The 24,234-nt window shown below is 42.7% G+C and overlaps 1 protein-coding gene across 1 annotated transcript in view; it reads left to right on the top strand.

Moving 5' to 3' along the window:
* Positions 1-24,032, top strand: part of COX10 (cytochrome c oxidase assembly factor heme A:farnesyltransferase COX10) — a 108,246-nt gene extending 84,214 nt beyond the window's left edge. The window contains exons 6-7 of the mRNA XM_069798906.1: positions 8,729-8,961; positions 21,685-24,032. Of these exons, the coding sequence (XP_069655007.1) occupies positions 8,729-8,961; positions 21,685-22,127 (676 nt within the window). The 3' untranslated portion in view covers positions 22,128-24,032. The remainder of the gene's footprint in view (positions 1-8,728; positions 8,962-21,684) is intronic.
* The last annotated feature ends 202 nt before the right edge of the window (positions 24,033-24,234 follow it).

Here is a 24,234-nt window from a genome sequence, read left to right as displayed (position 1 = left end):
GATTTGCATTTTAAAGAGGTTTATTTGAGGTTCAGGTCTGCAAATTCTTCCTCTGGAGACACAATGCTACGGTGTTGAACTCCTGATTTAAGTGTGTTTAAATGCTACCGATTAACCCAGCTCATTAGGCTTTTTGGGAACACCTACAAGTTTCATACCTCCTCTTAACACAGAGTTCCTCCTCAGCTCAGACTTTGTGTTACAAGTTGGCTTTAGAACTGTTCTACTATTTTCCACACTATTTTTTTTACATTTGGGGAAAAGTACTGTCCAATCTGAGATTATCAACATCTTTGTCATAGTTATTGCCAGTAACCAAATCACAAAAAGCCAGTTACAAAAACATAAGCAGGCAGAATTGCAACAAGTGCATTCTGGAAATCTTAAAAATTGTGGTAGTGTTATACCCAGTTAAAGGGGATTTGATACAAAATTCAGTACTTGCAGTGCATGTAGAGCCTGATCTGCCACAGCAACACATTTTTGGGGAAGAGATACCAGATGCTGAAAGAACGTAGCTACTACTTCTTAACCTGTGAAGACAAAGTTAAATAATTCGTTAAGGAAAAAAAAAAAAAGACTTGACAGAGCTCTCCATTTGTTTGCACCTCCTAAAGGACGTCTTGTCAGTGTTCAGTGGTAAATGATAGACAAGCATGTATTCTGATATTTGGAGTTGATGGGGAAAAATTGAATTCCCAATTAAAAGTGTAATTTAGTTTCACGTTTTAGTTTTAAAATGCATCATCCTTCATTCCTTGTCATGAGTCATGAACTTTCTTGCATGATTGAGAGAGAATAAATGAATATCTATTAAGATCTTTCTCTACATTTTTCCCTTAAAATAGTATCATTTTAGCTCATTGATGGATATTGTTCAGTTTAATATAATTCTGGTACTTTGCAAGATTAAGCCTCAATCAGCAGGTTCCTGGGTTTTTCATAACGTTCAGTCACAATGTACCTGTGGAAGATGGTATCAAAAGTGAGAGCATGGATTGCTTGTGTCTACTAAAGCTTCTGACTGATGCTGAATCTGATCTACATGAAAGAAATAAAGGGGTCTAGCAGTATGTCCATTCTGCCAACACTAAAGCTATTTTTCCCTTTTAATTGGAATGAAATATCTCTCCTTGACACTAATCTAATCTGTAATTGAAAATTGTAGTTGAATATAAAAATATTTTGTCAGTCATGCTTTGAGTCCTTAAAAAAAAAAAGATTTGCTGCCTCAAACCTATACCAGTTAGGGGTCATGATGCATCATCATGTAACCACTTCGATTTAACATCTCAAATCTGAGCGTGGATGTTTTTTCTATCAGGCACATCCCCAGTCTGTCTGTAGGACTCTTCTGGAGTTTAATCTAATGTCTTTTGCAAAAAAAATTAGAATCATTTTAGAACAGTCATCAGCAATGAAGCTACTGATCCAGGCAATGTTTTTCCAGTTTCAGTTTCCATTAGTGTTGTTGTTATTACTATAGAACTTTTACAGCTGACAATGGTCATGAATATGGTTTTTATTACTAAATATATAAATATGCAGCCTGAAAGGATTTGTGTGGAAAGTTAAAATTTAATTTTACTGTTGGTAGATTGCCATCATTCAGTTGTCTGCCATGATTACTGATTGGTTTTGAATGCTGTGTGCCTTACTTTGAGCTTAGAAGCTGCATGAGTGGTTTTTTTAACCTCCCATCAAAAATAATTTCAGGGAAGCTACCGTTGCTATTCAGGGCAAAATGTGCCTTTTACAGCCTTCTGGCTCATTTTTCGCAGTCAGCTGACTCTACGGCACTTGCGCCAGCAGACGACCCCACTGCTGGTTTCAGGCATCTGTCCATCTGGGGAAGCAGAGCTGGAAATTACACAAATGCAATCCAGATGTGTGCTTGAAGGAGATGGGCTTTCTTCCCCATTACCTAAGTCATAGGAGCAGAAAGGCTTCTCTATAGTCATATGTTGCTGCAGTGCGTAACGTCCTCAGCTCCTTGTGTCTCTTCCAAGTGGGATGGGATTGCCTGGTATAACTCTTGGGGTTGATGGCCTTCCCTAATTTTCTTGGTGGATCTCTAAAAGCTGCTGAGGAGGGTTCAGCAGTTCTTGGGTGCTGATCTTAAAAAAAATAAATAAAAGTTTAAAAAAATCCCTTGGCTGATACTCCTCTGGCTGAGGGAGGTGACCAAGCCATAGCTCAGTACCATATGACAGTCATGGTGATCACAAGCTCAGCCCCTACCCTGGGACTGGTTTTTGGCAACTCTTCATGTTGCCTGGCCACCGGAATCGAGAAGATGCCAGGAGATGAGCAAAACTGTAAATCAGCAGCTGGGGAGAATTAGGTGCATTTGTGCTGGGGATCCCCCCAGACATCCTCTCCTCTTGAAATGACCATGGCCTTTTGCAGCCATAGAACCCTTCAAAGGGATGTGACTTGCACTTCAGTTTGTGTAACCTCTCATTGTTGTTGGAAAAATCTGAAAACTTAGGGCTGATGCTTTTGTCTGAGTTTCTAAGTGGCTTCAGAAGCCTTAAAAACTTACTGCTGACCTGGAAAAAATTAGGAAGAGGAAGGGGCTTCCTCCAGCAGCCTTGTACTGGCAAGTAGTCTGGGGACATTTTTAGTACCTACAGATTCCAGAAATAATAAGCAACTTATGATGCTTACTCCTGAAATCTGATTTTAATTATGGCTTTGGAACAGTGTTCATGCACTGGACTCATATCTAAGCCTGTGATGGCGAAATGAAATTGCAGAGATGAGAATCACACTTGTATTCTTTGTCTGCCAAGTACCTTCTTCCGAGCTCCCGCTATTTTCAGCCTGTCTGTGCACGAGGCTGGTTCAGGCTGTTCCTCTTCTTATTACGACAAATTGTTTTTGACTCTATATGCAGATGGAATTTGCACCCAGAGTAGCAATACTGAGATTAATCTGAGCTGTCAATCTCACCTTTATTGTCTCGGCACTGTTTACCTGCCACCGTGGAAGATGCTGAAGTCAGGGATAATTTAGGACCGTTTCTGTGGGCAGCAGCAGCAAACGAGCGAGGGGAGGAAGTGTTGGTGGTCTTGCTGAACCTGGGTCTCGAATGAAACAGAAAACTCACCAAAAAACAAAACCAGCTTTTATCTCATAAAAAAATAAGTACAATTGCAGTTTAATTAAAGGGTATAGTCTGTGCAGAATATTTGCCCTTACTAAAATCCCATGCAGAGGAAAGCAAGGATGCATATCTTGGCTTCATCTGAATGTAGAAATGACTCTAAATAAGTTCCTTCTCTTCCCACCTTCCTTCTCCCCTCGCAGCCCATGCCTGGATGTAGAGGATGTTTTAGGGAGGTGCAGCCTGGCTGGAGGAGCTGGGGAGCCGAGCAGCGGGGCTGTGCCCTGCCTCCGTGCAGCTGCCTGCCCTTCAGCACAGCGATTGCCCACTGCGCTTTATTCTTCATCATCCCTGTCTTGCTTGTTTTAGATCATCACCCTGCGTTTGGCAGAACGGACCCCTGGCCTTGTGGCTCGAGGGACAGTTGTCAATAATAATAAGATCTAATGCAAAATAATCAACCAGGAATTTAAACGTTTCAATCCATTAAGGTATTCTGTGCATGCTGCAGCAAAACAAAAGGGCATTGTTGTTTTGGTTGTGTTTTTTAGTTTGCCCTTTTAGAAGTGGGTGATGTTTCTGTAAAAGGTTTTTGACAGACAGGGAGAAGACAGATTTTGTTCTATTTCCTTTTGTATTAGGCTTTGAATCTAATTCTCAAATCTAAGCACTTATGCTTCACCTGAAAAATATGCAGGCAGTCTTAAATGGACACTTACATTCAGGCTTACGCTTTTATGTAAATACGTTTTGCGTGCCCGATTTCCCATTAACACAAGGTCACAAATTAAGTTTCTTATGTATTTACATAACATCTGAACATGAATTGCCTACAACTGCTGATTGCATGAATGCGCCTATTCAGGATTCGTATGGGCTTTGTGTCTGTATTTGTATGAGTGTCAATATATTCACAGAGATAGGTCGAAGCATTAGATGCTGATACAGGAATTTTCCATATTTCTAAATATTGATAGGTTTTAAGAGGGAATTTTGTCTACCTTCTTGATTGTTTTTTTTCCAAACAAAGTTCTCTTTAACCTTTTTCCCCCTTTTCAATACCTTTTTTTAAATTGTAGTTCAAACTGTACTTTGACAGTCGTATTCACAAAATCTTTTGCCAGAGCCAAAGACAGCATAGAAAAGCATGTGTAGTAGTGATGCTATTGATCTTTATACACATTAAGTTTGCTAATGCTGCTGTGAAATAGGTAAAATAGTACATTAATTTTATAGATGGGCAAATGCTTTAATTTGTTTTCCCCTCTCAATTTTTCCAAGTAATGCTGTGAGTCAATAAGTACTATTATCCATGACTCTGGAGCCTATTAAATATATTTCACGCACAAGTGTGTAAGATCATTATATACGTATAACCAGGTCATCTGTAAGTGGCAACTAGATTCGGAGATTATGCTATTGCACATGAATTAAAATAGGCTGCTGTGTTGTCCAAAGTCTCCATCAACAATATAATGAGCGAGGGTCCACATGGATGCCTCATGGTCATGTGTGTGGGCGATACCAGAATATCACCCACATGAGATTCCTTCTGCCTGTTCCCCATTCCCCCCCAGCAGCTCCGGGCTGTCCTTGAGTGATCCTTCTCAGCCTGACCAACAGCATCTCTCCAGACTCCTCTGTGTCAGCAAAAGCTTTGAGTCGAAAGAGTAGAAACCTGGGTCTCTATTCCTCCTCCTGCTCCTCCTCTTCCTCTTGGATGCTCCCAGTGGAGTGTGACTGGGGAGCATCCTCCTTGGGTGAACTCTATGGGAGAGAAATGTCAACACATTTTCTTTGGATCTCTATTCAAGCTGAAGTTCTCTCAAAAGCTTTTAGTTGAGTGTGAATGTCTTTTAGCAGTATTATTAGGCAGACTTCTGCGTATGCATTCTCAATAAAGGAGAGAAGAGGAACGAGGCAGAACTACCCGTTTTTTGTTTCCTTTAGGAGGTGTCCTATGTGGTGACATACTGGGTATTTTAGAGTTGAAATTTGAAGAGAACTCATTTGGCACTTAAAGTATTTTTCCAAAGTCTGATTTTAATCAGCCAAATAACTGAAACCAACTCCTCCCAAGAATCCATCATAAAACCTAGTTTCTTACTCAATATGTTTGCTTTCTGAGCTAGCTCCTTGGCCAGTTTTCCAATGGAAGATTGCCTTTTTTTCCCATGAGAGCAATTCCCTTAGCATAAGTGAACGCCCAAGTGAAACGTGGCTTATGTACCAGCATCTGTCATCAGCCTGCACTTACTGCATGCGATGGTTTAAGGGTGAAGGAAACCAGCAGAGACCCCGCGGCCACTTTTGACCACTATGTGAGAATTCCCTGGCGTTGGGTTACCCAAGACTGATGCTCCTGTGATGAACGCCGGACTGTGTGATGGCAGGAGGCTGTAGCGGGAGGAGCTGCTTGGACATTAGGTGATGGGGCAAATCCTGTGACAACTCAGCATCACAGCCTTTCTCCTGCTCCAGAATGAGATCCTGTTCTCCTGTGCACCCTCGATGAGATACAGGCAGCCGGGCAAAGGAGCGTGCATCAAATCAATGAGCCTCACACCACATGCCTGAGTTTTGACAGACCTAATGTGAGCATGGAGATGCATAATGGTCCCTAGAAGACCATAAACTAGTAGAAATCAGAATACCCCTTAAACTGCTGTGATTTAAGCCTAGGGTCAGTCTTCTCTTCTTAAAATCCTGGGAGTCGCTGAAGCAGAAAGAACTGCACCACTGACTTAAATCTCTACATTTTCCTCAGATATTCTCTCTTTCCCAATGAGGAGTTGCTTATACTTCTCCTAGACCTTATAAACATGACATACTTACGTGAGAGTGAGTTGAATTCTCCTCTGCCTCATGTCTCACCAAGAAAACAAAGTCCTAATTTCTGACTGCAGTGTCTTTGTAAAGCCAAATAGTATTTTAAGGGGCAGAAATAACAAAGCTGAATCATCAGATCACAGTTTGAGTTTCTGATCTCAGTTGGAGTTTTAGGGGCAGACGTTTGTAAGTCGGACAATTACTCTTCTAGAAGAATTTTACAGTTCCTTGATTTTTAAAGAAACGCTGGAGAGAAGTAGAACATGTGGTACTTTCAGAATGTCTGAAAGTAATATAGTTCAACTGCTTATGAAGAACAGCCTGCATTGACTTGATGCCTTCCCCTGAGGTAGTTAGGACTATTGCAGACACTAATCAAACTGCCCCCAGGAACTTCCTTTTAAAGAGGCAAAAAAGAAGAAACTGAGAAACAAAAACGTGTTTTCATCCAGCAGGAACAGAACAACTTTTTTGAAGGTCTCAGCTGCGTAACTTCACCCTTCCCTTTTGATAAAGCCTCATTTTTTAAAGGTGCTTTTCCGATCCATCAGTTGGACGTGAAGGCGGCACACAGCTGGTGTCAGGGCTGGCGCTGCAGGGCTATCGCTGCTGCGGGGAAGCGATGTGAGAGAGACGTGATGCTGGGTTCAACCACGGAGGAGGGCTTTGCACTCCCAGCCTCCCATAAGAGGCATGAAGGGCTGGCTGGCGTCTGCCGCTCCGTGACCAGCTCATGGTGTGTAGTGTTCATTTGAATTGGAGACGTGTAGATAAGTCTTCACTCTTGATTAGTGAGAAAAGTGCTCGTTGCATTAGGTCAAACTGTGTCCTCATTTATGTCTGTGAGCCCTGCGGGAGCAAACGTGGGTAGCCCGGCCTCGTAGGGTCACACTGGTCTTTTGTCGCCTCGAGAGTGTGTATTGTGTAAATCTGGTGTTTACCGTCTGACTGTATTTTATTCAGGAATCAGTCAAGATAGATTTGTTTAACTTAACCCAGTCAGGCTTTCACTATAGAGGGGCAACGTCTACAGAGTGCGGCATTTGTAGTTGGTGTTGAGACAGTTTACGGTACAGATTGTGTTTTTGCTGCCTTTCTGCAAAAGAGCACTGCTAGCTGCAAAACCAGAGGGCACAGCACCGTATGGCTCCTTTCACAGAACAGCTCCTGAAAACAGTCTCAAATTTTATACGTCTTATTGTCAAAGGATGGCAATGATGTACCCTGCCTCTATCCCTGATATATTAGTAACATCAAGACTGGTAATGCTGGAGCATCAATGTGCTCTGTGCATGCTCCGTAACCTAAAATCTGTTGATGGTTTTGAAAAGGTGGATAAAATGACTTAGTCAATTTAATTTAAATTGAAGGCAGTTCTTTAGTGTGAGATTTGCTCATTTTAGTTCTTCCAGTTATTTAGGATCTCCATATCATATTGGTCCAACAAAGTTCTTAAAAATCAAAATTTGAATGGTAGGATTTTTTGCTGATAAAACTCCCATAAAATTCATCCCCACCAGCAAATTTTTCTTACGAGGGTTGGAGTAGTGCTTGCAACACGTATTTTAGGTTAAGGATTTGGCTAGAGGGCAGAATGATCATAGAATACAAAGGCTGCATAGTTTTCAATTAGACAAAACGTGTAAAGCTAAACTTCATGCAGAGACATTTGTTGCAAGCACACATACTTTCTGCTCTTATATGGATGACTAGAAGTGTGTATTTAGCCACATGGGTTATTAAATGCAACACAGTTAATGGCATTTTCCTCCCTTCCAGAGGTTTCCCACACCACATTACTTCTTAGTGGCATTTAGTTCTCTCCTTCCCATTATACCAAACCCCCTCAAACAAGCACGTGTGAAGGGATCTCCACCAGCAGCAAACATGGTGATCTGGTGCAAGGCATCACAAATAAAGCTTCCTCAGGGTTGCATCACAGTGCTGCCTGTGAAGTGTGATTTTGGAAGCCAAACAAAAAATCCTTGTTCATCATATTTGGATGTTTATTGTGGAACTTATTAGCAGTTTACATAGCTTCAGCCACTTTCTTAAAGATTTTAACAGGAATTTCCAACCTTCCCTGAGCTCTTCGCTGATGTGCAGTAGAAATCAACAGAAATAATTTGCATCTTTGTTGTTTGCTGCTTTTGGCCAAACCTAAAATATTTTCAGTTCATTTCAGTCATACATAGAATATAATAATTATTAATTTTGATTCTGTTGCCAGAATTGCTTTGGTGTTTCAGTAAAGCCAAAAAATACTTTATACCTGTTAACATAATTTCAGAATTATTGAATGTACTCTTTTCCTCGTAAATGCTTCCTAATTCTGTGTCTAACCCTGTTGCATTTCAGTCAAAGGATCTCTTGGATAATTGCAACCGGTTAAAAATCTGATAAGCTACAACCATTCTCATTTACTCTAAAGCCCGAGTGCTTTTTCCAGAGGTCAAAATTTACTAAGATTAAAATGAAAGAGAAAGATCTGCTGGAAGCACCAGTTCTCCATAAAGGCTGTTTACCTGCAGAGGTTGAATTTATTTGGTGAACACAATGATCACAAGAAGAAGAATCACCTATGGTGGCCAATCTGTAGCAAGATTGTCTTAACTTTTCAGAAAGGCTTTTCTTAGGATGGGGGTTCCAACGGGAAAATTTGGGCTGGGCCAGTAAAAAAATAACAAAAATCCAATATTAGCTTTTGGGAGTAGGCAAAAGGAGCAGGGCAGTAGTCATTCTTTAAGACAGACCCTTGCTCAGTGTGCACCTCCTGCTCTCTCCCCACAGCCCCCTGCTCGCCGTCTGTTTTGCTGCTTCCTGCGGAGTCCCAGGAATCACACTGCTGACGCTGGGAGTAAACCCTCTCACCGGGGCCCTGGGAGCCTTCAACATTTTCTTGTACACGTGTTGTTACACGCCCATGAAGAGAATGAGCATTGCCAACACGTGGGTGGGAGCTGTCGTTGGTGCCATTCCCCCCGTCATGGGCTGGACTGCAGCTACTGGTAGTCTCGATGCTGGTGAGTATAAAACACTTGCATCTGGGCGAGCGGTTGTCAGCATTGCCTTTGGGATAACTAAAAAGACCTACTCAAAAGGCAGTAAGCCTCCTTCTTTATGCTTGTTGACCCGGTACTGCTTCAAAAGCAGATATATTCTGCTGTTTGCAATGCCAAAGTCTGTTACAGTGTGGTACCATAAGGACTGAATGAGTAGACATGATGGTATCATCTCCTTACGGGGGCATTTCAGGGACAAACATGAGCTGATTAAAGACCGTGTCCTATTGAATATGTGTTTAGGCCATCTTAAAAAAATAGTCTGGAAGGAAAATAGTGTCTTTGGGGTTCACATGGAAGAAAATATTACATAATTTCAGGATTAAAACCATACCCAGTAAGATCCAACTTACAAGTCAGGAGCTTTCAGCTGGAAAACTCCCAGATGTGTTTATTACTGTCTTTCCACAAGCCAGAAAATATCCTAGGAAGACTAATTTATTGGTGTATTTCTTAATTGCCCATTTCTAAACTCTAAGTTTTAAATATTCCTTCCCCCCCTCCTTGAAAAGCAAACGAAGATTTCTATTTTAGTAACTGTGAACCATTTTTACACCCCTCATAAAACACTGATCTCTTCAGCAGCTAAACTCTGACACAATTAGGGCTTGTTTTTCCTGCCAGCTAGAAACTTAAGAATCAAAGTAGCTCCACATACTTATATTCTGAAGAAACTAATGAAGTTCAATTAACAGGTCTGTTAAGAATTGTTTTAGCGCACACTTGTCCCACAGTGTGCCATATTTAAGGCTTGAATAATACTTTCAACAACAAGGCTTTTAACCAGAAATTATCAGAATCTGTGCAAAATCCAGTCTTCACTTATGCTACACACTCCTTCATTTCTGTGTGCACGCCGTTCTTCATTTATGCTATGCACTTCCTATAAAAGTCAGTCTGAATTGGCTTTGTGTACACATGTTGTGATACAGATCTAATCCAGAGCTAGGATGAAAGGTTTTGTGGGTGTTTTTTTTAAACGTGTGTACTACTTCTATACAAACATTTACTTCTCTGAAAGTCATTTTTATATTTAGACCTATAAATGGTATGTATGTATATGTATAGTGTCTCATATTAAGGAGTGCATAACAGACATCATTAGAAGCTCTGTATTTCTAAAGAGAAGAGAATGAAATAAAAACACAAAATAGATATTTTTAAGGACTGTATCATTCTGGCTGCAGTCGCCTAGATCTTGGATCTTACGTTGTTTAGGGATTTCTGCGTTGGTTTTGGCATCTCTTTGCAGAGTTGATGCTAAAAGATGATTCTCATGTGCCCATGCTTCACCTGCGAAGTCCAGCCTGGAAGAGCTGGCACGAAGAGCTCCATCTCACCAAAAGCCCTTGCTGTAGAGGCTGTCACAGTTCCAATTTTCACCTCTGGTTTTAAAATGCCAGCTAAACTGCTGCAGCTAAAGCCCAGCACATTGAAGTAAACTGGCACTGATTATCATTATCTTTAATTCGTCAAATTACAACTTGCTCTTCAAGACCTATTTCGCAAAGAGCGAAGCTGTCCCTGTGCGGCAGGCAGGGCAGGCAGCAGAGACCACTGTCTTCGTCCCAAGCAAGCTCTTCCTCTCTAATTTGCAGCTGAGATGTGGTTAAGTGTCCCTCTGCCAGCTCTGCTGTGGAGGGGATAATCTCTGGCAATGATGCCATCAGTGGAAGCTGATAACTTTAAACCACCCGAGCAGACTTTGCCAGAACATTATGATCTGCGCTGGTGTGTAACCCGATGTATTGTTTGTTCTGGGTAGCTAAAACCTTCTGCGGTCACCTCCCAGGCTGTGTCAGCGAGGCCAGGCAGCTGGTTTAGCAGTGGAAGAGATGTTACTGAGCCGATATTGGTCTTTGTAATGAAGTGCACCTGGGGAGTCCTGAAAATGGTGACCTGAATGTAATATTTTAGTGCATTTCAGTATTAAAAAAAAAAAACCAAACCCACAAACACCTTTAAAAAGAAAAGAGAGAAATAGAAGAAAAGGATTGCATTGTAGACTATCATTTCCAGTGTTACACATTCTACCATTGCGAACAAGAAGAGAGTTCAGCACCTAGCAGCATCAGACCCATGTGGAGGACAAGGGTGCATCCACGTGCATACATACACGACGTGCAGACCTGCATCCCTTCTCTAACCAGCCTACCCACAGTTGTTGAACTCATTAATAATGTGTAATTAGCTTGGAGACTTAACCTAGTTTTAGGTAGAGGTGTGAAAATGCATTTGCACCTCGTTTAAAAAAAAGATCATTCCACTCAATAACAAAGAGGAATGTGAAGGAAGGGAGTTAGAAAACTAATGAGAAGGAAGGTTCTCACCACTTAACTGGTGGTTTTTTGAGTTTACATTTTCCTGTGGATTTTTTCTCTCCTTGTAACCTTCTCACAGCAGCACATTGTTGTACATGTTGCTGGTTGTAGGGAAAACAGTATTTAAGTGTAGACCTTTCATTACCATTTGAGGGGGGGCAACAAAACGTTACACCATACTGTATGGTACCCGAGGACAGCCATGTCTGCACTCTTCTGAAACGTCAGGAGTTCAATAACATCACTGGCGTGGTTCATAGATATTGCTGCAAGATGCTCTTGGTCGTTCGAGAGAGTTGGAGATGATTCCTAGTTTCCAGAGATAATAACAAAGAGTCTTAGGTTGGAGCAGCCTTGTTATAATTTGTCCTCATTTTGTTTATAACTTTCTTATTTCAAAGATTAATACCTTGACAGATTCTTGCACAAGAAACAAATATCACATATTTCCAGATAAAAATCTGGGACCTTTATATTTCCAGTGATGCCAACACTTGCTGCTATTTCTTACAGGACACATCTTTTGCAGATCTTACGGTGATTCCCAGTGATGCTTGCTTCCATTTCTGCCCCTGATAGGTAACTTTAATGGTATGCTCTTAAGCCTGATTGAAAATCCTGCCCCCAACCCTGGATTTTGTGCCAACATAATTTAGGGAAAACCTTACATTTCAAAAGTGAAAGATAAGGTTATCTCTGGGAAGATGTGGAATTCTTTGTTGTGGGTTTGGGGGGTTTTGTGTTTTTTTTTAATGGCAGCTGTTTGAAATTGATGAAAGATGGGGAATGTTAACATTTCCTCATTGGGGGAGCCGAGCGCAGGTGAGATGGTCAAAGGTGCGTGATAAATGTAATTTATCACGTGGATATCGCTACCACGTATCTGGTGTATTTATGCACAACTTAACTGCCAGCCGGTGATTTGCAGTAACACATTTGCTTCCTTGAAAGCAGATTTCATTGCTCCTTTGTGGTATTATTCATTTCTAAAGAGATTTGTTTTTCTAGTAAATCTAGACACCCTCAAATTATTTCTCCCGATTTTGCAAAGGAAGGACTAGCGGGAAAATAATGAAATTCACTTAAAGCCTTAAGTGATAGCATAAAGAAAGGAAGAAGAAGCAAAGCTTGGCAGCATGTCCTGTTCTGTGCTGGATCCTCCTCCTGCGTGGGATCCACATGCAGGAGAGCTCCTGGCTGTGCCACGCTGCTGTTGAGCCTGCGTACAGACATCTTTAGGAAGTAACAGAGCTATTTATTTTGGCATGTGAGAGGCACGACGTATCCATGCTTTAAATTACTCTTGTTTTGCTGGTCTTTCTCCTCAGACTAATGCTGCAGCTTGCTTGTTAGAAATGTTTGTTGTCTATTTAAACTTGTTATTTCTAGTTAGCAGAAAAACTGAATCTGGAGTAAACATTTCCAAGTGCCATAGCCCATGTTTTGCCTTACACATTTTGCACTTCTTCCGCCAACCTTTCTGTGCTAATGCACTGAAGGCTCCATCGCAGCCGGCGAGCTGTATCGGTGTCTTAGAGCAGAGCAATTCAGTGCCACGGTGTTCATACAAACCACCCAGTTAGATGGAAGTGACAAGCAGGGGTCCTCAACATAATGTGCTTATCAGTTAAGGGGATTTATTCTGAGTAGGTGGCAGTGGCATAGCAGATAACAGCCCTGACAGCATAGCAGACATCACAGACCCGTGGTGGCCTGGAGCCATAGGTATTACTGCACCAAAGAATGTTTATCTCAAGAGACTATTTAGTTTATCTCAGATGCTCCACTTCTGGTCTCGCTTTCCTGAAAGACATCTTGTACTGATTTTCATTCATTTTCAGAAATTTAAATAATTCCTGGGGCTGTGGAATTTATAGACTGAGTATCAATTGTAATCATGTGGAGGCTGATTTTTAAATTGCCTTTACTTTGTAATTCAAATTGTGTTGTATGGTAGACATTAATTATGTCAGCCAACATCTATTTACAAATGGGGATTTAAAAACGGGCAGTTCTTATCAGCTAGTGACATTTGGCAGATGGATGGTTTCAGTAACAAAAAAAGAGAATAGGGGAGAAGGGGGGGCTGTGCCCAACCTGTCAATGGCTGGAGTCTCTCATACCTTCCCCGGTGTAGCACTTGTCTGCCAGGAGGAGGGAGAGCAAAGCAACAGCTTAATTGCATGCAGAATAAGCTTGGAGATCTTTGTGTCCCTTCCAGTTAAGCACTTTGAGCTTTCAAAGCCCCTTGATGTGCGAGGAGGTCTGGGAGCCAGCCAACCCTCCCCACCGGAGCACGGCAGCTCCGCCGTCCTGCCGCAGGACCAGAGGAGGCTCCAGCCGTAAACTACCTCTAGTAAACTCAGGTTTTTGGGGTTTCACTTCTTAGATGAAAGATGACAGAATTTGTGGTCTGTTCCAGAGGAAGCAGAGATATTCATGTCACTGACATCTGAGAATTGGAAGCTGGGGGCCCAGGAGTGTGCTTTGTGGGGTAAAAACCAAGGCAGAGGGACAGTACTAGTAAGCAGCTGGTCTGAATTTAGGACAAAAGCCAGTGGGCTATTTTCCCCCCCTTTCCATCTTCACAAGAGACAAAAGAAATGGCAGTTCCACCGTTGGGGCGTCTGGGGGACCGACCCCACGAATTCACAGGTGACATGCCCTTACCCGGTTCTCTGCCCCACGCATGGCTGTTGGGGCACGGGGAGGAGATGGGGCTGCGCAGCAGCCCTCGTACCCCGGGTGTGTGACACAACACCCGGGGGAGAAGCCCTGATGCCTCGGGTGTGTGACAGAACACTCGCGGGAGAAGCACGGCAGGGGGGTCTGCAGGAGGGACTCCCACCCTCAGGTTACATGGGAGCCCCAGAGGGAGCCTGGAAGAGGCGGTTGATGAGGAGCCCGGCGTGGCTGTGCAGGTTTGCAATCCTCTGCTGAGTCTGGTCCTTTGGCAAATACTTCCTAAACATATTTGCACATAACAAATGGTCTGTGCAAAGACCGTATTTTCATCTTACCCAACAGGCTCACTTTTTTTATGGCATCTGTTGCTGGGGTTAGCGAAGACGAATTATGTATGACCCTGTTGTTTTTCTCAACCTGGCCTGTATAATGAAAAGTGTTTCCCTGTGAGGCTTTCAGCTGTAGTAACCTGTTGTGTGTCACACAAAAAGTGTGCACGCCTGTCTGTATCCATATGCACACAGCTTTTCTCCACATGGCGAGCGTACCTGAGGACATCTGGTTTCTTCCTGTTAAGGGCAGTGGCCAGGGACACTCCCTCGAGGTGAAGAACCCTACTGCCAACTTCATTTCCCATTCGTGGTGGACACCGAGGATCATCCTTTTGTTTTGCAGACAAGCTGTAGACACGGCCAACATCCCCTTCCCTTTATGTGCTGCAGCAGAGAAGTCTATCGCAGCCCCGAGACGCTCCTGTTCCACAAGCCTTTTGTGCCGTCCTTCAAAAGAAACAGCTATTGAAACCCATGACCATGAAGCTTTTGAGTTTTCCAGTGTTTTCCTCCTCAGCCTTCGTTTACATGACCGTGTAACCTTGAGGGTGCACAATTAGGGCTGCGCGCGGGGCTGTGCGTGGCCGCACTGACAGCCGGGACCATTGTTTGCAGCCCAGAGACCTTGTGCAAAGCTTTAGAAGCGATACTTTTCCTTTTTTCCTTCTCAAGGCTGCTTAGCCGCTCACGCAGCATCTGACACAAGCACTAGCATCTGCTTTTGTTTTCCAGTGGAAGCAGAAGTGCCGGTTGTTGTCTTGCTGTGGTGCTAGTATAGGAAATGCCACAGTGGTAAAATAGGGGGGAATTGCATCAGTTTGGTTAAGGTTTGTGACTAGATAGTTCCCAAATGTCTTTGCATTTGAGAAGGCTTCATAATCACAAATTAAGATGTAAGTTTTGTAGAGCTAATCCCTTTTCTACTCCCAAAGACAACAATAAAAATTAAATAGTAGGTAACATTTCCTCAGGAGTGATTGTATCAGGGCAGTATCTTGACCGCTTATAATCGGAGGCCAATTGATTTACCCTAACAGTCATTTTCCATCATCGAAATAAGCTGAAGGAAAGGCAGTAATTACTGCATCTTCCAACTCTCCTTCACAAACAGAAAATGCCACTGCCAGCTTAATAAACCAATCCTTACGTAGCAGGATACTACAGCTGTGTTATGGACATGATTCTCCAAACCGCTCTGAATATTTGTACCAACTCCCCCAAATAATCCTTTGGGTGTTTAATATTACACTGAATCTGCAATGAGCAACAAGGCTTTGACAAGACTTCAAAATCTTTCTTTACCCCCATAACTGCTGCATAGTTAGAAATCTCTAAGGAAGACTACCGTGTTAAGCTTGTTGGGCATGAGCAGAAAAGAAAAGAAAGAAAATAAAAGGTTTGGCGATTTATCCAGTACGTTTCCTGCGAGTGTAACATCCTGTAAAAATCCTGCAGGGCCACAGTGAAGAGTTTTGGACTGGTTATGTTAAATTTCCTGTAGAAAAAGTAAAAAACACAATCTGAGGCAGCACGGTTGCTCACAAGCAGGTGGCTACAGCTGGACCAAGTCAAGTCTCTGAGCTCTAATCTACCTTGTCTGGATTAAAGAGGAGTAATTTGTTCAACATCTTTCAAGGTAGGAGAGCCAGTTGTGTGCTATCAAGTAAAACGGTGTGTGGTTGTTTCCTGACTACAATCCATTAAAAGGCTGAGCTTAGACTACCAAAGCCTTCCCCTCCTGACAGCAGCCAAACTCATACCAGTTTCCTAGAGGCAAAAGGCCGGTGCTTTCCTCTAATAAGTCAGGGAGCTACCAAGGTCTGGAAATAATTTTAAAATTCCTTCACATTATTCAAGGCAGAAGAATTACTAAAATTGTGCTTTAAGCAAAACAGCATTCTTAGGTTGCCAAGGCAGTAAACACCAGGTTTGGGAAATGCAGTAAGATTTCAACATCTGTTTTGGAGCTGATATTTTAACCATTCCATGTTTATTTTAATGCCTGGTTGGCCACCTCCCAGTCATACATATGCAGCACCAAAGCAAAGACAGAAGGAGCGAGTCCGTTCTTGAATTGATGATACAGATCAGCTCCCCCTTCCTTATTTTCTTTGTTTTATTGATTAAGTAAATAGGTGTTTGTCCTGTCTAGAGCTTGAAAGTGATACCAGAGGTTTGCAGAACACTGTGTAGAGGGAAGGCACTGCGTGTTGTCTAAAGAACAATGAGAACGATAAGGAGAAATAATAAGTTGTTCATCTCCGGTGTGTTTTCAGGAACACCATGTCAATGCAGCAGTCTCTGTAGATAACCTTGGAGATGTTTGCCTCGACTTGTGCAGACAAGCCTGTGTTCATCTGCCTGCCTGGGCTGGTTGGACTTCAGCTGGCTCTGCTCCAGGGGCTGGTGCTCCCACCCACACGCTGTGCTCCAGCCTGTGCCTTCTTGTAGCTTAAGTCCTTTTCTGCCCTGGAAGAACTTGCCTTCAGAAATTTTTCAGAGGTTTTTAATTGGATCATCCCAAACTATTGTGTCTTGTTTAAGGCAGACAGCTGAAATAATTCAGCTGCGGGTGAAATCATCGCTACTGCTCCATGTGCCAACTGTACAATGTATAAAGTTCTTTGATGATGAAAGGTATTGCCAGCATGAAAGAGGCATATTTCAAATCGCTGCTTAAGAGAGTGGCATCCACAGCATGGGACAGTCAAGCAGGATCCAAACATTACTTCTGCCCTTTAGTGGATGAGAAAATAGCTTTGCAGTCCTCAGGTTGCTTTACGTGAATGAATTGGTTTGCTCAGAAGGATGTTACCGGCATGATTTCTGTTGGCACTGATAGCTCAGCAGCTGAATGTGCCCACTCTTTCTTGAGCAGGTGATGTACAGACTTGAACAGGTTCTGTATCCTTTACAGGACATGCGAAGTTTGGGGGACTCGCACTAGGGTCTGGAGCTTTTCGTCCCTGGGTCACTGATGCTGGCACGAGCCCAGGATGGACAGGACAAGAAGCTGTTGCTACCTGATTGCTCTGCTCTTCTCTCCATGTGTTAACCAGTGGTCAGAGTTCACACCCTGCAAGGACTTAACACCCTCAAAACCATCTTCCAGTTTCCTGCTCTTAGGTGCTCTTTTTAGCAGAGAGACCAAGGACTCAACAGGCTCAGGCGCTGGCATTGCTCCCTCACCTGAGATTTGGACCATCCAGCAAACGAGGTCATCATAAATTGCTTTAAAAGGAATAAAACATGAGATTTTAATCAAAGTTTAGAGGTACCACATGGCCTTCTTGACACTGTGAAGCGCATAACTTCAGAGGGGGATGCTTCTTGCTCTTGTAGTTCTGAAAATTAGACTGTCAGCTACTGTGGTTTGCAAGCCCAGAATCACTAGTTGCTTTTGGAAGTCTCATCGCACAATTATTTCCAAGTCTTACCCAAATTTATTGAACCTTGAAACTTCTTGCCAAGCAGTTACTCAATGACTGTGGAATTTAGTGTCTTGTTTGTTTTAGGAAAAATGCAATTTATAAAGCTTCAGTATTTCACTAGATAAAAATATATTTACAGAAAGAAAGAACCATTTTCTACTTTCTTCAATGCCAGTTGACATTTTGGCTCTATCTTAGATATTAAAATAAAAATCTCAGCTTGTTCTTGTTTATTAAAAAGAAGATATATTACTATTTAAATACTTCTAAAAGAATTTAAGGAAAGAAATAATAGCTTAACCTTAAAATTCATGATGAACCATAAAACCTGTTATTTATCTTTAACTCTGTGGATGCTATAGGACCTACCTGGTTCTCTGCAATCCTGTAACTTTTGAGATGATTTAATCTAGTATAAAGTGATTAAACAATAGGAACCCAACCAGGAAACATTTTATACCTATTTTGCACACGAGAATGAAAGAATACTGGAGACCTGGGTCCTGTTTGCCTAAAAAGACTTCTTTTTTTTTTTTTTTCCAAAATCAACCAGGACTTGCCTGACGAGGTATCAGGATTTATAAGTGTCTGCTCACAGCTGTCCCAGGTTCTCACACTTGGAGAAGTGAAGAGGTTGGAAGTGGTCATGAACAAGCTAAATTTGCAGCTATTAAAAATTTGGCCAAAAGGCCAAAGAATTTGGGATATCCACGAGCCAGGTACTTGTGGTCTTGCAATTCATAAACACTTGCGGAAAAGCAGAGAGATCAAATGTGAATTTCTATCAGTCTGCCTGCGCTCAGGTTTTCCATGTGCCAAGGAGCCCAAGGGCTGCGTTGTCCCGGGATGCTGGCTCTCTCCCACTGCCAAAGCAAGGGCGATGGCTCTGCTCCGACGGTCAGCTTTGATTTTGTGAACTCTGTGCCAGCTCCACGTGTTACAGTTGTGAATGACCTCGTCTGGTCTTCACTTAATTATAAACTCCATAGAGAAAAAGGAGATTTGCATTGATTAAACTGAGTTCCCAAACTGTTGGGAACTGCACAGAAGCAGCAGAGTAGACTCTGCACTATTCTGAAGCAGGTTAGTCTCCAGAGTTAGTCTCGCTGTAATATTGCTTAAAAACACTGCTGACCTAATTATGACATAGTTAACATTCATCTAGTAATTAATGAGTATTACAGTGTCTGCTCTGGGCTTGACAGGATTCCTACTGTGGGCTCATTTGATGCTGAATTGTACTGTACCATGTGCTGTGCTTTGCAAGTCATCAGTCTTACGTGACACTTAAAAATCTCTGACAACCTGACAATCTCAGCCTGGGCAGAGGAAATTACAGGATGTCCAAGGCACATGGGAAACTAACAAAAAGATCGGGTCAGTTAAATTCCTCATAATGGGCTATTAAATTGTTTTACTGTTCAGCTTCTCTGTAAAATATCAATTATCTCAATGGTTGTAATGTAATCAAAGTAATTAAATTCCAAAGGCTTGCATGTAAAAACCAGAGCTTTGTAAATGGGAATCCAGCCTCAAGTAGTCTAGTTGGTCTGTTTGTGTTTAAAAGTTTCTCCAGATGACTTTTTTTTTTAGTGGTGTTATAGTTAGAGAACTGTTAAAGGGTTTTGTGTGTTTGAGGTTTAGGGTGTGTTTTGAGCTTGGCTGCACACAACGTTTGAACAATTGAATAAGCAAAGCCCGCGTTACAGCCGAAACACAGGGACGCAGCACATGCCAGATGAGAAGCCGGCTGGCCTCTAGCCGTGGGAAGCAGGGACAGCCTCTGCCTCTGGATCCTGGCCCCAGTTCCATCTGCTTAGGTTTCCTCAGCTGATGGATAATTGTAGCTTACCTTTCCCTAAGTTATGAAAAATGACAAACTAATGTCTCTAAAGCACTTTAGATATGAAACTTGAAAAATATTCCTGTCTTAGGTTTATCACATTCAGGATCTTGCCTCCGGTAATACTTTTTACAAGAATAGGAAAAAGCTAAAGAATGATATATTACAAGAACATTTTCCCCATTGTTTCTTCTGGTGTAGGGAATACTCTTTGATTAAGTTTTATTTCAGTTTATTTCAGTAGAGCTACTCCTTTAGGTTTCAGAACTGAATCAAATCCTATTTTGTTAGGGCCAAAATTACTTTTGTTGTCACGATTTTCTGAAATTAATGGTAATTTTGGGGTGCACCATTTTCAGCTGTCTTAAAAGGTTCCAATTTAGAGAAGGTGCTAAGCATCCACACCCTGAAAGTCGACTTCAGTAGGATCGAATGGCAGGATTTGCAAGCGTTTGGGGCTGTAGTCCAGGAAATCACCTGTAAGTTGTAGCAGGCAATGTTGTTCTGAAATCTGCATGCCCAATATATGAGCATCTATCTCCATGCTTCATGTAATCAACTTTCAGAGGCATATACTCACCTGATGGAGTATTTGTTACTCATTTTAAAAAGCAATGAGACAGGTCTTTTATACCACTACTAGATCTTACAAGCAACTGGAAACCCACATTAAGTCTAATCGGCTGTTCCTTCACTGGTTGATAATGTAGGGCAAAAGAAGGGCTCTTTTGCAAACTTAGATTGTTATTATTTGCATGATAACACCAGTGTATGGTGTGTTGTTTAAGACAAGAACTAGACATGCACAGCCCCAAGGAGCATAGAGCCAGAACAGGTGGAGAGAAGACATGAACCATGAAGCAGTTCAAAGAAGACAGTGACTTGGTCTTTGTTAGAGCCCGAGCAGTTGCTGGGGGAGAAGTGAACGTTTGGGGAAGAATTTAAATACATTAACCTGTGTGCAGATAAGTGTTGCTGTTTCTGTTTCTATCAAGTCATTAAGAAAATGATAGACACGTGGCTCCAATGGAGAAGTAGTTTCTATAGAGAATGAGCTCATGGTGGCAGGGAGATGCAAAGAAAGTGTTAATGCTGGAGCAGAGTGTTTGTGAGCTGGGGAAACAAAAGGAAAATCCAGGAATGCTCATAATGTGCAACAGCCTTGGGGGATTTTTTGTGTCTTCAGACAAAATTAGTGAAGGGAGTTTACTCTTAGGGCCTCCTTGAAGCTCGCCAAAATCAGCATATAAGCTGCTTCTGCCTCGATAAGCCCTGTACCATGTCCCAAGGATAGCTGTGGAAAATTGTGGTGCCTCCATAGCTCCTTTTTAAATGTAAAAGTAGGTAATTGGTGTGAATAGAGTTACTTGGTCAAACTACTTAGAAATTCCTGCAATTGGTTTGAAGAAGCAAAATGTTCTCCATCTTCTGTCACCTCATTAGCAGCTTCTGCCGGTTCTGCCGCCTGCCTGAGGTCTGTGATTGAGGTGCTGCCCCACCGTGAGCAATTCCCTCCCTTCACACAATGGGCAAACAGAAAGCTCAGCCATGCTTCAGGCTACCAAAGTGCTGGTATTTTCCCAGTTCTCAGGAAGAAGCAGCTTATCTTCCTTTTTTGCTGTCATTGAGCCGAGCTCCCTGTTTCTGGTCAATGTGACACTCTGCTCTGGATGCACCAACTTAGGAACCCAGGAGTGGAAGTTAGAGGCTCCCAGGAAAACAGTCTCTTGCCCAGCTTTTCTTCATTTCCATCAATCCTCCCTCAGGTAGAGACTGAATTGGTGCAGAAACCAATTAGCAGTGGTTCATTAGGAAGAAGTGACTTGTTGAAATGCTTTTCAAATTAAGTGCTCCAAAAACAAAGAACGACGGTGCGCAACCCTATGTAAATGCCGTTAAAAACAGAGCATGCCTATGTCTTACAGAGCGTGCCTTGTCTTCTGCATAGAGTGGTGTTACAGGTTCATAGCGCTGCTCTTTTGCAGATACAGCCCGAATCTGCTGAGGTCTTTGTGTAGTACTTCTTGCAGTGGCCCTCTAATGCATGTTTCCTTCTCTCTCTCCTACTGCAGGTGCGTTACTCTTAGGAGGAATCCTCTATTCCTGGCAGTTCCCTCACTTCAACGCCCTGAGCTGGGGTCTGCGGGAAGATTACTCCCGAGGAGGATACTGTATGATGTCCGTCACCCACCCGGGGCTGTGCAGGCGGGTAGCTCTGCGTCACTGCTTGGCCTTAATTGGACTCTCAACGGTGGCTCCTGTTCTCGACATCACCACGTGGACTTTCCCCATCATTTCGCTCCCTATCAACCTCTACATCTCCTACCTCGGCTTTCGGTTCTACAGGGATGCAGACCGCAGCAGCTCCAGGAAGCTCTTCTTCTGCAGTCTGTGGCATTTGCCAATGCTGCTGCTTGTCATGTTCACGTGCAAGAAATCGTTCCTAGAGAAGGAAGACAAAGGCGATCCGCTTGGTGAAAGTCATGGGAGGGCTATGGAAATTAGATTGCCTTAAATGTCAATAACTTGTCATCCTCGTGACACATCAGGTAGTATATTTTAGTAATTACAAGGGGGAAACCTGTGGGGATCTGTCTGAAGAAGAATCATTTGTGCCTAGCGACCACTTCATGCGATAATTTTGTTTTCTTCTGAAAGGGAATAGACACGAGAGCTTCAAGCATTCACGGGCGTTAGGCCCGTTCACTCATCATGGATTACAATTTAGCCTATGTCAGAAGCACATCACTTTGGGGTGACCTTCCAAAGCCTCCGTGAGTTGTGGTCTCTCATCTTGTGGATAGGTTTTTAGTTAGCAAGTCACATGCGCACACTTAGTAACCGCCAGCACTGGCAGCCTTGGCGAAGCCGTCAGGAAGCGACAGATGAATGATTTATCACCCCTTCTTCCCAAGCATCCTTTCCAAATTAAGCTTTGAGGCACATGGTGGGTTGGGTGTACTCTTCTTGTCTCAATCCGTGCTGTCCCTGCTCTGATATTACGCGGAAGCCTTCAGTTTCTGAGGCTTTTTTCAATCAGCTACTTTTCCCAAGGTTCCCATTCACCCCGGTAGATTTTTAGTTTTCATACAGCTGGCACAATGCTAAAGGAGTAAGAAAGCTGTCTTTCAGCACACTGCACATCAGCATTTAAACAACCTCCAGATGAACCGCTATTCTGTAGCGTATACCTTGAACACATCCTGGACCATTCTGCTGTACATCCATCACGGGGAATTTCTGACTCCCGTGTGGTTTTGCGTCATTAGAGTTTGAGCCCTGTGTGTCAGACCTTCAACTGGTAAAAATTGCCATTAATGTTTATGTCAGTGACGCTTTGAAAAGGTGTAGGAGGTGAAAACCAGTTCTCAGAGTCTAGTAGTTTTAAGGCTTTTCTATGCTAACATGTCTTGTGCCAGCCTATTCTGTCTCAGTGTCCTCGGACGAGCTCTGGACTTGCATCAACAGTTTGAACTGTATTTAATATCACACTGTGGTGGCTCAGAGAGAAGGCTTCGCTTTTGGGGTATGTAAGGAAAGGAAAGGTAAGGAAAACGGTAAGGAAACACGTTTTACAGAAAAAAACGTTGGGGATTTTTATCTAATATTATAATGTTCAAATTGCTGATGCAGCCAGTATCTCTCAAAAGCAATTATTATGGATGGTCTCACCAGGAAAATGCATTATCTTTGTTAACTGATATGCTAAAGAACATTTCTAGCCACACTCTAATGTGCTTGTGATCCCACTACAGGGCTGTGGCTAACCCTCAGCCTACCTGGGGCTGGCTGTGACCCGCTGGGATGCTTCCAGATACAGCAGCATCCAGCGTAGACAAAGACTGTGTTACAGCTTATTGTGGTAGTTAGTGCCTGTTATGACTTGATGTGTTTTCACGCCAAGATTTCTTTCCCACGTGGAGAGGGACTGGGCAGCACGGTTGTGCATCAATCCAAAGATACAGTAATACCTGAAATGGGAGACACTGCCTCTAATCTGACCCCGAATAAAAGCCCTTCAGCAAACGTCACAAATCTGCCACCACGTGCGTATCACTCTGACATAAAATCTTCACTGGCTGCTTTCATGATACAAGCCTGACTTCTGGTCTCAGTTACACTGGTGTAAATCAGGAGTGACACGGTTAACCTCTGTTCTGCTGGTGGAGGTGCTCACAGGAGCAGAGCCACCTGTTTTACATGGCTCTTAAATAGTCGGTTGCAAGATTTTCTGACTCTCTCAAGTGATTGCAGATGACAAGATTGAGTTCCCCCTTACTGTTTGTCTGACAGACTCCATTGTACTCGAGTTACTGTGGGCAACATGTCGTAGAAATGTCTGGAAACTGTGCAACTCCTGAATTTGTTTTAAAAATGCATCCAGTCTTCTCTGCAATAAAGCGTGTACTGTACAAAAAAAGAGATGAATGCTCAAAATCTGTTTTAAACATCTGACTTACGATTGAAACTCAGGTACAGTTCAGTTAACTGCAGAGGTATTTGGTAGTTTTGTGGCATTTCTCGCAGCAAAAATATTCTTGATCACTGAAAGAGCAAGGACAGCTTGTGAAATACTGGTCTATTGTGCAAAAAGCACACTGAAACTAAGTTGCATGTGAGCG

The sequence above is a fragment of the Haliaeetus albicilla genome, chromosome 12 (genome assembly GCF_947461875.1).
Source record: "Haliaeetus albicilla chromosome 12, bHalAlb1.1, whole genome shotgun sequence".
Lineage (NCBI taxonomy): Eukaryota > Metazoa > Chordata > Aves > Accipitriformes > Accipitridae > Haliaeetus > Haliaeetus albicilla.
The sequence above is the reverse complement of the archived record's forward strand: the minus strand, read 5'-3'. Positions and strand labels throughout refer to the sequence as shown.